Below are 18089 nucleotides of genomic sequence, written 5' to 3' on the forward strand. Positions count from 1 at the left end.
TAAAAAAAAAAATAAAAAAAAATATTCTTCAGATTAGGTTCCACCGAGATTTGAACTCGGATCGCAGGATTCAGAGTCCTGAGTGCTAACCATTACACCATGGAACCGCTTGGCAGACTACTGTCAAAACTCGTAAAGGTACTACGCAAAACAAAATAAAACGCTTAAAGGGCAAATTGTTATCTTGGCATATGACTTTTGGTATTTGAAACTGTTATTAAATGCGTAGTAATATTATAGAAATATATTGTTGTGTTATTTACAAGCACCTGCAATTGAGATATTTGCCATACATATATATAAAAATAATAAAAATAACTTTGCTTTAAATATTTTTAAAATTAATGAATTTATTTAAAAAAAAATTAACAATTAAAATAGAAAACAAAAAGAAAAAAAAACCTTCCCAAGGTTCCACCGAGATTTGAACTCGGATCGCAGGATTCAGAGTCCTGAGTGCTAACCATTACACCATGGAACCGCTTGTTTGCGTGCCGTCAAAACCGGCTGTCATTTTTCTTTGGGCCAATGATGTTACTTTTTTTTGTGCCAAGATGAGCAGCAGCGCAGTCTTGGTGAAAGTTTTATCTCTAATGAATGCTTAACCAAAATCAATATTAATTTGCTTTTCAACATTTATTATTTGTTCTTCATGATGCATTTTTTTTTTTGGGATTTTACAAGCACTTATGACTAATTAGAGTTGCCAGCGCGCGCATATTCCATTTAATCCGTTTGCAGTTCCATTATCACGAGTTGGGTTCTATTAAGTTCTTAGCCGTAGTAGGAGTAGGGAGATGCATAATATCCGCCGGAATAGGCATAGGGACTAGCTCCATAGTAGAACTGGGGGGCGGGTTCGGGGCTGGCAATGGGAATGGGTGCAGGATTGGCACGGGGCAGCGGAGCTGGGGCAGGAACGGCCAAGGCAACGGCGAACAGAGCGGCAAAAACAACAACCAGCTAAAGGGGAGAATTTATATGACAAAGAAAGTATTGTTTATTTAATAATTATAATTAAAGTAAGTTAGTTGTTGGAGAAAGTGTTGAACAAATTATTTATCCAATAAGGATATCTTTTCCTTTTAGTCCTTCAACTCACCAGCTTGAACATTTTGTGTGTTTTGATTTTGTCTTGAGGACTTGAGATGCTTCTTAAGCGATTGATATTTGTGATTTGATGCTGGTCTACACCTGTCAGCGGTCTTATATAGGTCCTCAGGCAATAGCAAAAGCAAAAAAATATATATAATATACATATATAAATTCGCACTCATGACTTATTTATAAAGTCGCACTTCTAGACTCTGATCGGATTTATGGCCATTTCTGTTTTGCTCACATCATTCTGGTAATAGTTTCTATTTTTCTACTTTTTGTGAGACCAAAACAAAAATTTCCTTGCGCATTCTAATCACTTCTTATTCTTCTCTGATGATGATGATGGAATCACTATAAAGCTATAGACTTGGCCTTGAACGTGATTTCAGGCTCAGACGACGGGACCAGGTTATAATCTCGAAAAAACGCTCATTGCATTTTAATTGGGAATTTCTGGTCTCAATTTGGGCTACCATTCAGTTGATTAATGATTGGTAGACATTGTCGGGTGTACGGAATAAAAGTGCTATAGGATTGAAATCGGGATCTTATCAAGATGGCACGAGTTAGGTAATGGAATTAATATGCAGTTAATTGTTTGGAATATTAAAAGGGATATTGTCAGTATTTATTGGAATTATTAAATTGATTTATTAAAATTTGTAGTAAGTATTTAATTCAGATAAATTATAAAATATTTTATAATTTGTATATTATTCTCTTGTATAATTTTATACCAGCTGAAACAACGAAATGCTTTAATGCCTGGTAATTAATGGGAGATTTTTTTTACACACTAATTGTCTTATTTAATTTCAGATATATAATTGGGATAGTTCTCTTTTAAGGCCCTTATATATTATAAAAAAATAAATATTTATAATATTAATAAATAAATATTTAAAAATAAGACAGTTACATTTATTGTGTTAAGATATTGTTTTATTTGTTATTTGAAATTTATTACTTTTATTAAGAAATCACTCTTTCCCATAAATCGTTCTCAAGCTTCAAATAAGTGTAAGGATTGGTAAAATTTTGAATATCAAAAATATATTCTAAAACATATAAATTTTTTATTTTTTTAATGATATTAGATTTATGTGAACGAGAACTAAATGACAACATGTTGTTTTTAATTCCTTAAGTAAGAAATATATGGAGTATTGAGATTAAAAATTATTTTAAATATTTAGGATATATCCGCCATTAATTACTTATTCAAAATGAATATTTGAATTTGTGGCTTTTAATAAAACAAATCTTATTGAATTATTTGAACTACACAATTTTATTTAATGATTAAATGTAATCAAATAGCTCTACAAATAATAAATCCAAAAACAATTGGTAACACTTATATATTATTTAATTAATTAGCAACTCTCCCAATAAAGTTATAAATACAAATATAACACAACTCTTAAAAATTTGTTTTATTTTTATGAATTTGTTTTTAAATTGATTTCTCCTCGACCGGAACAAATCCTCTTATTTTATTCACTCAGCTCCAAAGTGCAAGTGTATCACATACACAAAACAAAATTGCCAAATCATGTATAGTATTCTTAAACTCCCAAATCGATCGGAATGACAATATAAAGCCAAATGTTTGCCGCTGGCCAAAATCGAACCCGAATCGAATCCCGATAAAAAAGAGTGAGTTGACAAAGAGACGACATACATTCCGGGACAGGGAATGGTTTTGGTGTATGGAAAGCGGATTTCTGGGGGAGGTGGACACTTTTTCGTTGTTGTTGATGATGATGATGATGACAACGATGTGATGTCGTCAGGCAAACAGATTAAGAAACAATAACGCTATTTGTGCGCAAAACATTAGGGGAACGCGTTAAGAGCCGTAATGAGCCATAAACTTGGCCAGCAGAATGCATGTGGAATATCAAATCGAAAACCCGATGCATCAGAAAAAAATATATATACTATGAAAGAATCGGCTTAGAATCCCCGTAATCCCCCCTTCGGAAAAAATGTTTGCTGCCTGTTGAACGAATATAAAAGCTGGCAATTGTGCAAACATCGAGTGTAGTTCGATTCTGTTTGTCAAGTCGTAAAGCCTTAACTCTTCCAACATCCTCATCATGCTGAAGCTGGTGAGTGTGTTTGCCTGCCGAAGGACCTGCCTTTGATATCGTACGAATATTCAACGTGGCTTTGCCCTCCAGGTATTCCTCCTGTTCGCCGCCCTCTTGGCCGTTGTCCTGGCCGGTCCGGCTCCTGCTCCCCTGCCCAATCCGGCTCCTGCGCCGCAGTTTGTCTACTCCGCCGGCTATCCGGCCGTAGGATATGCCTCTCCGTATGTCTACTACGGTTGATACAAAGTTTGGATTTTGATTTCACTTAATAAAACCCTTTTGATTTTGCACCTGAATATCTCTGAGTGTGTTTTGGATTTTTAAAGGAATCCTATGGGGAATTAATGTATAAATGGTCAGTGGTATTTACTATTACTACTAAATAAAAGATTATGACGAAACAATGTTATTTATTCGTTCTAATTACTGACCGCTTTGTGCTTTATCATTAGTTATTAAAAATAGGTTAATAATGATCAAGTTCTATTTTTTTATATGGCATGTGGGGTTTTTTTTTAATTACTTTGAATGATTAAATATAATAATTTGAAGTATAATAAAAAAAAATATATAATTAATTTTACCATAAGTAGTTTTTATTTCAGTAAGTTAAATGGTAGAAAACGTAAATATTTAGATAAAAAATTTCGAATATTTTTAAAAGCTTTATAACTTTTTCTGTGTAAGAAAATATAATATTTTATGGCTATGATTTAAATTCACCTCAAACTTTTATTTAGTTTACCTTTTATGGGAATAAATCTTTTCTAATTTTTATAAAAGTAAGCCGAAACTTGGTTTTTTATACCAGATGTGTACTATATATAACACAATGAGGTCAGGACTCTAACTGTTATAACATATCTTTATAGCAACCTTGTTCAAAGTTCACCCCTGTTTCACACTTTCTAAGCTCCTTTCTTAAGATATAGCTTTTCATTCCGAATATCCTTGCCCCTGCCGAGTCCTTCACAACATTTCGAACTGCAAATTGTGTGGAAACAAAAACTTGGAAACATGTTGCTCGGTTGGAAAATGCCGACGAAAAGTGTGCCAACATTGCGAAGTTTGCTGGCAGAAGAAGTTTTTCCTTTTCGGGTTCGACTTCCTGGCCATGGCTGTTGGCAATGGGAAAAAGGATGCGGCAGGACGAGCGATGACTTCAGTGTACTTTCTGGCTTTGCAACGGTTCGAACGTGAGCACGGAGCTACCGGAATCGTAATCGAAGGATCCGCGATTCGGAGGAGTCGCTCGAGGACTTCGTAATCGTAATCGCTCTACAGGACTTCGTTGAGCATCCGTCGACTCTGTCCTGCGGTGCACTTTCAGTCGAATCTCGACATTCGCCTGCAATGGAACAGGGACTCGCCACCGGTGGCTGTTGGAAAACCCAAAAGTCGGCCAAGTGAAAAGCGCGAGAATTGAATGTGAAGCGTGGAAAATCGCCGGCAGGATATGTTTACCGGATATGTCCTACCCGAACCGCCTCCTCGCGCCAGCTGAGGACTTCCTCAAGTGCCAGTGCTTAAGAAGAAGATAAAAACGAACCGCAAAAAGAGAAAAAACACAAATAAGAGAATATGAAAATAGCAAAAAGCCAAAATGTTGGCCCTGAGCAGGATGATGATGTCATGCCGCCGCTGTAGCCATTGTCCTGGCCAAAGTGAAAGTGGTGTTGCCGGTGACACATGAGCGGCCCAGTCATGTGCCATTATCCTTCAAGTGAACAGCCTCGTAATTAACTGCGAAAGTCAACGAAAAAAAAATAGAATAGAATAGATTGAAACGCCGAGCCCAACGTGAAAAAACTCGAAACGAAAAAGTAGAGATTTAGTGAAATTAACCATTAAGGATTATAGCCAAGTAAAGGATTATATAGCCGCTCTGAGCCATGGATACTTTGATGGCGCTCTGCTCCTTGCTGTTGCTGCTTCTCACACAAAACGGTAGGATAATCTAAGATACAAGTTTGTTTTTAAAGAAAAAATGCAAGAAAAAGGATTAAACAGGGGAAACCGCTTTAGACACAAACTCTTGCTTGCTTGCTTTTGGCCAAAATTATATTTTGCTGCATTGTTGTTCTCCTCTCTTTGTTTTCATAATAATGAAATTCAAAGCTGAATGCCAAATGAGTTCATTTGTTTTCTTCATAACTTTTAGCTCTCTTTTGTTTGAATATTTATGAGAGTGAACTGCAGAGTGTTTTATGTGGATATACCATAGAGTTTTATAATTTCTGAAAATCATTTATTAATTATGTGGCGTAAAAGTTTTAAAAAGTTTTAAATGATTTAACATTAGGAGGTGTTTGAATGGGGATATGAGGATTAATATTTAGATATCCGTTGATAAAACAATGTTAAAGAAGTTAAATGTTATTTTTTGTGGGTTTTCTAAAATGTATTTATTTCGTATGAAATGTAAATAAGTACTTAAATAATCAGATATTTTAATTTAAGATATAAGAGTATACAATATTTACTGGGGTTTTAACAAAGATACAACCTTTTATTTATGTATTAATTAAACAAAGAATTTAATGCAAGATAACTATGTTTGTCATTATTTTGTACAATTTGAATATTGAATATTTGAATATTTATAAGTATTAAATAAGTGTATTTTATATTATTAACTAAAGAGGTTTTCTTTTAGGCTATCTTTTTTAATTCATACTTTAATTTAATATATAAAAGTAGACCATTATTACTGACTGTCCAATAAAATATACCCTTTTATTTATATATGAATTAAATAAAGAATTAAATGTATTTTTTTTTAGTTAAATATTGATAAGTAATAACAAAATGTATATAAATTTATAAACTTATATTAATGACACCTTTTACTTATTCCTTATTAATTCAAACAGCCACACTAGCTTTTTAAAATATTTTTAAAATTTTCAACTTTAAAGTTTAAATCTTCATCTTTGTTTTTAAAAAAATTGAGTAAAACGTTATTTTTTATGAAACTTATTCAAGTTTTTTGTTTAGTTTCATGTGTTCAACCGAGCAAGACAAATATTTGCTTCTTTTCTGTTTGCCACAAATCTGCTTTCAAATGTAGTGGAATCAAAGGGAAGAATTTCTTTGGAACAACTTTTTTTCCATTTTTTTTAGATGAAACTTCTCTTGTCTCTGACCAAACAAACACACTCGCAAAAGGAAAAGAGATTTTTTATTTCCCTTCATATTTTTTTATTTTTGCGGCTACGCAATGTGGCATGGAAATATAACACATACGCCCCTTGCGCTCTCAGCCCAAAAGTATGCAGTGGAAACGCGTGGAGAGGAGGAATAGGGCCCAAGTGATACACTTCTAAGCAAGCCATGTGTGAGGAGAGGCCTTTGTGAGTGTCGAAGGAGGAACCTTCACCCAAATTAGCCCATGGCCATGTGGCCCTCGAAGATGAAACGTTTCATGGGAATCATGAGAAGGAATTCATTACGGCAAAGGAATAGCGTTTGTCGAGGGGGCAAGTGACGCAAAGCGGTGGGTGCAAAAAAGGGCAAGTGCCCCAAACTCAAGCCCCTTGACAGGCTTTGAAGTGCCCAAGAGGGCAACGGAAGTCACTTAATGGGCCGCAAAAAAATATGATCTAAAAACTACACAACATTTTTGAGGACCTATCTGAAGAGAAATCATGTTGAATTTATAGTTTATAAAAGCTAGAAATGTATATTTAAACTGCATTGTTTTATTGATTTGTTATGTTGAAATTTAAAATAGCTTCTTAAATTTTAGTTAAATATTATAAAATGTGCTACTTTTTATTTTTATAGCTTAAATTTCAATCTTTTCTTTAGTAAAACTATGAAGCATTTCTTACAAAATTCATATCAACTTCAGTTTATTTTAAGAAATAAAAAAAGCCTTGAAATAAGTAATTTCTTTGATGAAATTGTATATAGTTGACATACAATTTCATCATACAAAATATTCCCTAACAAAAATATTCCAATTTCATTAAAAAAATATATAAAATATGAAGCTATGAAAATATCCATAACAAATTCATCTTTCAGCATCTTTACATTTCTTACAAACCTCTTGCAGGAAAATAGAAAACTATGAAGAAAAACAACCAAAAATGGAAGAAAAATATAAATTTATGCATAACAAATTCAGTTTACAATGATAGAATTACATTACCTTTACGATTTCACTTACCCCTTTGCCTTTTCCCCCTCCTGATCAACTCAAGCTTGATTGATATGCAGCGCACAAAGGACCTAAAACCTTAACAATTCAATTGCAGAAAATGTACCTCCATTTATATATTATGTGTGTGTGTGTGTGTGTGTGTGTGTGTTTGTGCATATATTGCTAACGAATCCAAAAAGGCAAATTTGAATTTTTATTGAATTTATTTGAACATTTGCTGCACACACACCCAAACACACACTCTCTGTCCATCAAATAAAATATTATTAAATTCAATTTGATGGATTTGTTACTTTGCTGGGCAAAGAATTTCCCAGGAAGCTTTATTGATTGAGATGAATAAAAAAGCACAAATTGATAATAGATGGAATTTTGAAAATCTATTGGCCAAAATTTGTTACAGTAGCCTCTTTGGCATATTTATTCTCAATAATTTATTACATTTCAATAATTAAGAGTGTGGAATGTGGAATTTTCTCGCTTCAGGCATAAACCATTTAGATAAACTATTAGATAAAATAACTTTTGAATTGATTCACAAATTGAATATACATATTTTCACATTCAATTTGTTTCTTTAACTCTGGCTAAGATTTTATTTATAAATATAATTCATTTTTCATGCCTGGAATTCCGTTTTGTTTTAGCATTTTCAGTCAATAGAATGCAACTCAATACTTGGTTTCTGATTTTTAATTAAAAATTCTATGCCCAATAGATTTATTTGCAGAAAATGTGTTAAACTAATATTGGCTTTCTGCGATTTCGAATTTCAAATAAATTTAATTTCTGCCCCTGCATGGCACCTATAGATGTGATTAGAAATACAAACGAATTTGATCTTTTTTCCACATAGTTTTCTATATATATTTCTCTTTTCAATTCTTTTTTTCTGCACAAAGGGACTCCGAGTGAAATTTTAGCCAGAATAGCTGGGGAGTCAAGGGAAATGTCAAAAAAGGTTTTTTCGGTTGCTGAGGGAGGCGTAAAAAAATAAATAAAACAAAAACAGGATGTATTTCCCGGAAGCCGAAGTTGATATACTCTTGCAGTTTGCAATTAAATTTTAGAATCGTTTTAGAATTCGAGTATAAATAAGCTTAAAATATTGAAATTTTGGTTAATATATATTTATAGATAATATATATGAAAGTTTAAAATTTTAAAAATCTCATAACTAAGTCAAAAAATCATTAATTTTAATTTGGATCCTTATGCTAGTTTTTATTGGGTTACTAAATCTGCATACTCAATTTAAAATTTAAAAAATATTCCATTTTTTTTCAATTTTTTTACAATTTTAACGATGTAACCCTTTATATTTTGTTGACAAAATTTCGAAAACTTTGTTTTCAACTAAACTTATCTAGATTGATTAGACTGTTAATACTGATCAAGAATATATATGATTTATAGGGTCTGAAATGATTCCTCCACTTTGTTACAAGCTTCTTGCTAAAATTATAATACCCTGTAAGGGTATTAAAATAGGTTTACGCGATGGGGAATTGGGGTATTCCCCGCTTGGGGAAAGCTCATAAAAAAATTGGTGAAATCATTGCGAAATGCTGCCTAAAAAAGGCAACACAACCCATTGGTTTTAAATTAATTAGTTTTCCTAAAACTTAAATGAGTATAGACTTTAAATGAAAGTTTATAATATATGTTTATTCATTAATATATTTATTAACTTCTCATAATTAATATGAATAGTTAAAAGGCTTAGATATGTAATTATTTATTTCATTCTTTATCCTATGTTTTGGAATTCCTTGTTTACATTTTAGTATTTTTCTTCTAACAAATATTTATACAAGTAAATATTTTTGTTTATATTTTTGCTGTAAGACCCATTTTTCAATTAAGTTGTTTCCCTTGTAGTGCTCTCAACTTTTTCATTTCCATAATATCCTTCAAACAAGTAATGAGTGCAAGTGCAAGAGAAGAATTTCCATTAAAAAATTGATGCAACACAAGCAGAAATGGGACTAAAAAAAGGAGGCAGAGTGCAAAGGAAGATGGGTTAATCAGTTGCCTTGCATATTTCATAAGAAATATAAATGTCTATGTGCAGAGGAAGGATTCATTCATTCATTCACTGGCCACTGGCAACTGGGAACTGACCCACCCCAAAAGCTAATTAAATTGAAGCCGAAAGGGAAATAAAAGCCTGGATAAGTCCAGAAGAAAAAACATAATGTTGGCCTGTCCATATAAATTATGATTATTTTTTATGACCTCAGCTAGCCCATTTTGTGTATCATCCCCGCCCCTTGAGAGAGTGATAAATTTAATGGAAAAAGCTATGCAATTTTTTGCTCACCTTCTTTTCTTTTTTTTCTTTTTGTTGTTTTGTTGCAGCTGCAATCCTTGGACAGCTGGACGGTGGGAGCAGCAGGGGGAGTGGCAGCTCACCGAATGCCAGGATAAACGCCGTAACACCACCGCTACGCCTGCAACCGTCGACGCCATCAATAACGCATTTTGTAAATGAGTCCTTCATCATCTTCTGCCAGACAGTACAAAAGGATATCGACACCAAGTGGCGTGATCCCCGCGGCCAGACCCGGGAGAACACCAAGGGGCGCGTCCACATTGAGAAGAAGACGGGTAAGTGGTGGCCAAGTAATGACCCAACGGAGTGGCCACTGCCACACACCACCCACATTATCCACCGCATAAAGCCTGCACCACTCCACCATGGGTAGTGACTGGCTCTCTATGCAAAAATATATACAGCACCTTGCACTTTACAACCGAACATAAATTGTGGTTGGAACTACTTTAAAGTGAATTATAGTAAAGAGCCATATTAAATCATTGCAAGAATAGGAAACTATAGTCTCTTTAAATAATAAAAAAAATGTAGAATATTTAGGAAAGAGTAATAAACTTATAGGAAAAGTAGGAAAATGAATTTATACATTTAATAATAATACTAAAATGCACACAAAATAAACCAATGTTTGTTTATTTTGTTTTAGATGTCTCTAGTCCTAGTTTAATATAGTTTACTTCACATATAAGAAATGTATATACAACGAAACTAAATATTTGATTGCACAAATTAAAGACTAGATGAAGTTTGTAATTAGTTTATTAGAATTAATACAAAAACCGAAAACTTCGGTTGAAAGAATTATTTTTAATCGGCGAACGAGAACGAAATAGGGTTTACTTCTTTACTTAACAATTTTAAATTTAAATTTTACCCAAGATAGAGTTAAAATCACAGTTTATTCTACAGAGAATTTTATATATTTTTAAGACTAATTTTTTGTAAAGTCTCTTCATGATTTAATGAAAATTCGATTAATCTAGGGTGCTCCAAAAATCACAATTATTTATATAACCCCTTAAAAGTTTATCTAAAATTATAAGTTATTTGATTACCAAATTCAAGGCAAATTTGTTTTCCTTTTATGCTTTAAAATGTTAAGGCACCAATTAAGTGTTCCCATGAGTATTCCACAAATCCATTTTAAACAAATTTCTATAATGCTATGAAAATATTTTAAAATTATTCCAAGTGCTTCTAATCATTTTCTGGTTATTTATTTTTCATATAAGGTCTACTGGCCCTCGTTTTTGAGCACATTTCACTGGACGACATGGGCAACTGGACCTGTGAGGTGAACAGCATTTCTAATGGAAATCGGAATGTGAATGTTGAACGTGAATTTTTTACCTCCTTCGAGCTGCTCGTAAATCGTAAGTTGGCAAACGGGCTTGGGGGAAACTAAGTAAAAAAAAATAAGAATAAAAGAAATGAGGTCGTAAAAAATTGCTGCTGCAGGATCTGTTTACTTGCTTACACAGTTTTGTGATTTTGGGACTTGGCTTTGGCCAAGAACTGTCCAAGACAGGGAAGGAAAACAAAAGGAAAGGGCCAAGATAAATAAGAGATTTTAAACTTGCCAGATTGAATTCTTAAATATTTAATCATCATACTTTAAAGATTATATAGGAAATAAATTTTTGTTTAGTATAATTTTGCCCTTGCAATTATCACCGCTTGAAAGAATCTTGAAAGCATTTTCTGTAGCAATTTAACCACAATTCCAAGAAACCGCAAAACCTTTTATTTTTCGATTCTGCTAAAAGTTTCAAAGCAATTTCCGCCTCAACAGAATCGACAAATCATTTAATCTATTTACAAATCAGAATGAGTACTTTCCCAGCCACATTTAAAGTAACTCGATGAACTACTACATAGAAGGACACACAATTTGTCAACTAACCAATCAAAGGGAGACCAAGTAAACAGAGCCTGTAAAGGACATGACTAGCTGACTGTACATGGGAATGGGGCATATCATTGACTGCATATTTACACAAGGAATTTGAACAACGCATCCACTGATTTTCCCTCTAACCGGGTTTCCTTCCCCCAACCCCCACATTCTGATTTTCACCCACAGAGAAAATCTCATTTGGCAAGACGGAGCAAGTTCAGTCGGTGCGCGAGGGACGCGATGCATTGGTCAATTGCTTTGTGGAGGGAATGCCCAAGCCGGAAGTCTCCTGGCTCCTCAATGGCGAATACATAAACAGTAAGTTTATACACTTGAAGAAAATATTACTAGCTTATTTTATATTAAGTTAATTAAAAAGATATTTTATATTACAAGAGGGATGCATTAATAAATAGGAAACCATCTCTTTAAATCATTGTTATAATTTGGTTAAAAGATAGTTCTCCTTGATTTTGTATTAATTGTAAAATTATTACAAATCGATTACTTTTTTTTTATTAATTTGTTAAATTAAGCTACTAATAATAAACTAAATTTTCATTTAACATGCGTGATTTAATAGAAAAATAATATTTCAACCAATTTCAATCTCTGAAACTCTTTAAAACCCAATCATATTTATGTTTAATTAATTTCAAAGACCTCCAAAATAATTCTTTAAAAATCCTTGCATTCAAAAACTTAATAGTAAACTATAAAAATCCCATTGCAATTAAATAAATTTAAATGTCTTGGTCCAGAAATTTCTCAATAAGCCAAGGCAAACATGTTAACTATTCCAACAACATTATTTTCTCCCTTGCGATCCATGCTCGAACCGTTCTCAACTCTCGTCCTGAACGCATCCTTTTTTGTTTTGCAGCCGTGAACTCATCGAAACACAGTCGCCTGTCGAATGGACTGTACATCAAGAATGTGAGCCAGGCGGATGCCGGGGAGTATACATGTCGGGCGTTGCGTATAACACCGACTTTTTCGGATGCCGAACAAATAACGATATTGCTAAGGATACAACGTAAGTGCCATGCATCCCATCTCAGGCTTTGTATAGTATTTTACTTACTGGTCAGCCCCCTTGGCAGGACACTCTGCAAGGACATGCAATCCCGCTACGTGCCACACTTGATAATATTTAATCTAGAATTTATTTCGCACCCCACTTGTTGGCAATTGCATTCCCCCAACATCTGGGGTTTTTTCCCTTGAAAATTGAGCTGAGACTTTGCAACAAAATCTTTTGCTGATGGCAGCTTAAAGTTATTTAGCCCTCCCCCTTAGGATTTTCCCCCTTACTTGGGGTAAAAAGGGATTGAACATGCTCCGTTGGCTATAATGAGATTTTCAAGCAGCTTCTGGCAGCTCCATACCTGGCAGTGCCCCATGGCACTGAGTGGGCCAATTCCTGCCGGATGTCAGGGTCAAGTGGCTGGGAAATGCAAATAATTGATGCAAATTTCGTAATGAACATATTACACGACTTGCAATCCAGCTGGGGATTTGATTTTGGGAATGGTTTATATAAAAGGGAATTACCAGTGGCTCCAAGTCAAGGAACTGTTTGAGGACTAAAAGATTATTTTGCAGGGAAATATTAAAGAGAAGAGAAATTTTAAGGTGTTAGGTTAAAAACTAACAAATCCATCTTTGCAAATGCCTAAAGGGTTCACTTTTCACGTTGCAATAATTTCTGGAATTTGGCAAAAAAAAACAATAAAAAATGATCCTTTGGGACTCGTTTATAATGCTGACACTGCCCGGGGGCGACAGAATTGATGTTTTGCCATCGATATTCGGACAACATATGGCATCATAAACAAACCGACACCAAGGCAAGTAAATAGTAGCTAGGGTAAACTTCATCGCAGCTTCAGTTTATTCATCCTCCAACCGGAGAATTGAGTTGCCGTCAAAATTGTACTAATGACTGCCGGGCCAAGGTTTGCACAGACCAGCAGCAATGCACTGAGAGAAAATAGAGGGAGTTTCAGTTGAAATAGTTTGTAAAATAGATCAAGCTTTGGTATATCGAAATCTAGACTTTTTTGTCTAATTATTTTTGTGATTCTTAGGACTGAGTTCTTTAGAAGAACTTTGTTTTAAAATATATTTAGAAAATACTGATGTAATTTACAAAACTTCTTTTTTTAATAATTCTATATAAAAAATACTTCTGAAAAAACAAATCCAAGTGAAAGAAAATTAGTTAGGGAAGCTTTGAAAAATAATCATCCTGTGATTGGTTTATAAAAAACTTGTTATTTTGAAAGGTGTATTTGCAGTTTCTCTTTATAAATAAGTCAAGTTTGATTCAGTAATTGGTTTAAATAACAATTTTCTTTAAAGAATTAATTGTGTGGCACAATAGGTCTTCATTTCGAATTTCTATTGAATTTTCTTAACGTGTAGCTAAGACTAACCAAGCGAATGAATCCTTTGGGCAGCTCTGCTGGCACTGCAAGGCAAACAGCCGGCGAATGGAAACCGAAACTAATTTGCTGCCCAACAGTCAAGGCAATGGCATACACCCAGAGTTACCCACCAAATTCCCAGCAGAAATGTCAGAGGTTTGGGTTGGGACTCCGAGCAGGACAGGAGCAGAAACTGGAACTGAATCTGAAACTGGGGACCACCAGATGGAATGCTGCACAAATGCTGCAATATATAGGTTTGCGTTTCCTTCAGCAATAAACTTCAATGAGCCGCAGTGGCGATGATGGGGCGACAAGGCAACAAGGCTACAAGGACACAAGGATACTGGGATATCGGGGACAAACGATGAAATGCTAAAATGTTGCCATTACCCAACGCCTCGGCGGAAAAAGAATGGTGTCCTTCAAGGGGGTTTTGGTTGATTGGGTCATCTCACCATTTATAGAGAGGGGAGGAAATTAAACTAAGGATAGGGTAATTAAAAGTTAATTACTTTTGCTCTCAGGATATGTCTTTGGTAGTTAAATAAATAAGTAAAAATAAATAAATAAGTATTAAAGAGTATTATTTTATATAAGAATATTACATTTATTTGGTTTAATTTGGTTAAATTTTTAACTTAATGAGTTGTTTGTTTGTCTTGCTAAACTTGATAATACAAAACATATATGTCTCCTTACTCCGAAGTTACTTGCTTCTCTTAAAAATAATAAACTCGTTTATTTTCTTAAAAGTATCACTTATCTACCAAATCTTACCCAAAGGCAAAGGAAGTTTTCCCAAAAAAAAAGGATAGTAAAAGCTAACAATACACAATTTGTAGCAGAGCCTGATTCAATTTCCTCGACACTATGTACATTTTTTACTCGCTTTCCATTCCTTGGCTCTAGGTTATAAACAAGTTTTTGTTATTTCTTTTTAAGGAGAAGAAAGTGAAGGAAAGTTCCTTGCATCGAGTGAAAACCAAAATGGAAGAGTAAAAGAATGACAGAACTCTATTGTTCAAGTGATTTGATTATTGCGGTTTTTTTGTCCCCTCAATTTGTGAGCAGCCAGCAAATGCGTTCATTTGGTTTTGAATATTTTGGATTTTAATATTGAGCATATTCTTTTAAATTATAAATTGTGTTAATTTAAAGTTATGGTTAGCTAGCTGCAATTTTTAAAGAAAAATTTAAAAAAAGAAAAGACTTGCCGGCTGGTCCTTTTCTGAGTCCCAGTGGGGGACTTTCCGTAGAGACAAGGACAAAGTGAAACATATCTATATCTATCCCCCATACATTTCTTCCATTCTGCCACCTTTTCCGAGAGTGTGAGCTGATGTATGAACAAATAAAACTAGGCCGAAGTTTTCCCTACTCAATATACGGGCTTAAAAGCTAACACTTGACAAAATTACTTAAAAGAATAAGAATTTAAATAAGGTTATATATTGTTAGATTCATATAAAATTATTTTAGCTAACAAAAAAGAAAGCTAACTAAGAGAAGGGTCCCATAGGATCATAAGTTCGAAAGTGAAATCAATCATAATTAAGCTAAATACATTAATCTCAATTTAAAAGCTTTTATGTATTGACTTTTACTAGGAATGGAAAGTGCTGTATTACTTTAAATTAAATAATGGGTTCCATGTTGATAAGGGAAATAATTAGAAAAATAAATACATAGCTCCTCCTAGAGCAACTCTACATATAATTAATATAATTGTCATGATTAAGACTTACCCCAGTAGAGGACACATAGTTATCCATTCTCGTCATAGCTTGTGACTTCAAGTAGACTTCTCATGGAATTTGTGATCGAATTGAGCTTCTTCCTAGTAATATAGATGTAATTAATTCGTCTGATAATCTTCTTGGAGTCGGAGGGTCAATCACTAATCACTGCCACTAATTACTATAGATGTTAACACTGCGACGGCCACGGACTATATGAGGCGCGCGCGACCTCAGCACCTGTATTTATACTCCCCGAGAGAAGAGAGCACAGAAAGTGAGAGCGGAACATAGGCAGAGAGAGTTAGAGCGAAAGGGCTGTCGCTAGAGACACACAGAGTGAGATGCACATACTGAATACAATAGAGAGTTGGAGAGACAGAGAGAGTCAGAGGGAGACAGAGTCAGGGAGATAGAGGGAGGCAGAGCGTTAGAGGCAGGTATTTGGAGGCAGAGTAAAAGAGATGCACTTTGATTATATTACGCTGCAAGGGTATAAATATATGAAATTCATAATATATTAATATTAATTAGAACTTTAAATAAGTATTTAAATATACAAATACAAATTTTAGCAGCACTTTTCTTCCAGTGCCCCACACACACACACTCTCTCCCTCTGCTATAACCTCCACTTTACACCTTTCCTCTGCCCCCTCCTGCAGATAAACCCCACTGGTTCTACAATGAGACAATGCCGGTGCAGTTTGCCTATGTGGGTGGGATGGTCAACCTGAGTTGTGACGCAATGGGGGAGCCACCACCATCGTTCACCTGGCTGCACAACGGCAAGGGCATCGTGGGCTTCAATCATCGCATCTTCGTGGCCGACTATGGGGCCACGTTGCAGCTGGAGCTGAAGAATGCCACCCAGTTTGGGGACTACAAATGCAAGGTGGCCAATCCGTTGGGGATGTTGGAGCGAGTGATTCGATTGCGACCGGGTCCCAAGCCAAATGGACCAACGCGCTTTAAAGTCAAGAGAGTCTATAACAATGGCTTTGAGCTGGATCTAAGGACACCGCGAATGGATAATGTCTCCGAACAGATGCAGATCTATGGCTATCGGGTGGCCTATATGAGCGAAAGCGAGTTCAAGTTCACGGCCAGCAATTGGAGCCATGCCAAGCAGAGGGACTTTTCCTTCCATCAAGGTTGAGTAAAATTGTCTTTTAATATATATAATATATACAAGATTTATGTTATTATTATTTCAATAACTAACTATGTAGTTTGTTTTATTTTCTTTTTCCAGGCCAGCACTTTATCATCACAAATCTCAAGGCAAACACCACGTATCGTATGAGGGCAGCCAGTCGAAATCTGGCAGGATTGAGTGATTGGAGTGCAGTGATGACCTTTGTCACGGCCGCAGGATGTAGCTGGAATCCATCGCTTCTATATTTCCTACTCACCCTAATCCTTGCCACATTCTGGTCATAGAGCCTGTCCCTTATTACAATTATAACAAAAACCCTTAACCCCTAGCTCGTTATTGTTGCTACTGAGTTTTTTCCTATTTTTTCGTATATCTTCTGTGATAGAACTTTGTGTGTGCAATTCACTTGAATAACTTAAATCCCCAGATGGAATTATTAAGCGAATGCTTTTTGCTATATATTATATATAGAGAAAATATATTAGTTACAGCCTATTGCCAATTTTTGCTGCCAACTTTCATTCATCAACCGCATTTTTTGTACGTTTTTTAAGAAAACCAAAACCAGAAATTTCATAAAAAACACGATTTTGAGAAGGTGAGAGAGGGGGTGGAATCCTTACGATACATACAATACATATGCATTGTCAAACTCTACCTTATAGTTAAATATGAAATGCCCAACTCTACATAAATGTTGTTCAAGCTAAAAACGAAAAAAATAAAAAACTAAAAAACGATATACAAGTAAACCCCCCAAGAAACAAAGAAAAAAAGAAGAAAACTTTGATGAATTTTACAAACCACAAAACGAAAAAGTCCAAATTATTGATTATAAATTAAATTAAAAGGAAAGCAAAGCGAATCAATAATAGAAAATGGATTGAATTAGCTTAATTGAAGTGGAAAACCCTCCCAAAAACCAAAAGAAAAATGAAACGAGAAAAGAATAGAGAGAAATGTGAAGTGAATTCCCAAATAAAATGAAATGTTTAGCTGGTAAGACAGGGCGTATGAGTAATATGAAAATAAATTCAACTGAATGTGTATAAAAATGGCTTTGATGTCGTGTGTCTGTGTGTTTCTGGCTTTCAAAAACAAACATTTTGTTCATTTATTAAGTTATTTTTTGGTATAAAAAGAGCTGGGAGGGAGGTAAGTT

The 18089-nt window shown here is 34.4% G+C and overlaps 3 protein-coding genes and 2 non-coding genes across 5 annotated transcripts; 2 read left to right on the plus strand and 3 right to left on the minus strand.

Annotated features, from left to right (window-relative positions):
* Positions 1-35: 35 nt before the first annotated feature.
* On the minus strand, positions 36-107 carry TRNAQ-CUG (transfer RNA glutamine (anticodon CUG)). Its single transcript has one exon. It is a non-coding gene; the product is annotated as a tRNA-Gln (tRNA).
* Positions 108-409: 302 nt separating this feature from the next.
* TRNAQ-CUG (transfer RNA glutamine (anticodon CUG)) lies at positions 410-481 on the minus strand. The gene has a single exon. It is a non-coding gene; the product is annotated as a tRNA-Gln (tRNA).
* A 140-nt stretch (positions 482-621) lies between these two features.
* Nplp4 (Neuropeptide-like precursor 4) lies at positions 622-1226 on the minus strand. The gene is made up of 2 exons (XM_020950257.2): positions 1103-1226; positions 622-963 (listed from the first exon to the last, which is right to left on the minus strand). The coding sequence occupies exons 1-2, from the start codon at positions 1112-1114 to the stop codon at positions 775-777; spliced, it is 201 nt and encodes a 66-aa protein (XP_020805916.1). The 5' UTR covers positions 1115-1226; the 3' UTR covers positions 622-774.
* A 1841-nt stretch (positions 1227-3067) lies between these two features.
* LOC110182237 (uncharacterized) lies at positions 3068-3493 on the plus strand. The gene is made up of 2 exons (XM_020950259.2): positions 3068-3215; positions 3288-3493. The coding sequence occupies exons 1-2, from the start codon at positions 3204-3206 to the stop codon at positions 3435-3437; spliced, it is 162 nt and encodes a 53-aa protein (XP_020805918.2). The 5' UTR covers positions 3068-3203; the 3' UTR covers positions 3438-3493.
* A 759-nt stretch (positions 3494-4252) lies between these two features.
* Positions 4253-17982, plus strand: LOC110182227 (neural cell adhesion molecule 2). Its single transcript, XM_020950253.2, has 7 exons — positions 4253-5144; positions 9727-9975; positions 10936-11076; positions 11787-11918; positions 12484-12636; positions 16434-16922; positions 17024-17982. Exons 1-7 carry the CDS (start codon positions 5090-5092, stop codon positions 17209-17211), a joined length of 1407 nt encoding a protein of 468 aa, XP_020805912.2. The 5' UTR covers positions 4253-5089; the 3' UTR covers positions 17212-17982.
* The last annotated feature ends 107 nt before the right edge of the window (positions 17983-18089 follow it).

Source organism: Drosophila serrata, unplaced genomic scaffold (genome assembly GCF_035046125.1).
Source record: "Drosophila serrata isolate PLE 108 unplaced genomic scaffold, ASM3504612v1 contig_249, whole genome shotgun sequence".
Taxonomy (NCBI): Eukaryota; Metazoa; Arthropoda; class Insecta; order Diptera; family Drosophilidae; genus Drosophila; species Drosophila serrata.

Coding starts and splice junctions, on each gene's coding strand:
- LOC110182227 (XM_020950253.2), top strand. CDS start 5,090: ATGGATACTTTGATGGCGCTCTGCTCCTTGCTGTTGCTGCTTCTCACA. Junction 9,976..10,935: donor CCACATTGAGAAGAAGACGG/GTAAGTGGTGGC, acceptor TTTTCATATAAG/GTCTACTGGCCCTCGTTTTT. Junction 11,919..12,483: donor CAATGGCGAATACATAAACA/GTAAGTTTATAC, acceptor TTTGTTTTGCAG/CCGTGAACTCATCGAAACAC.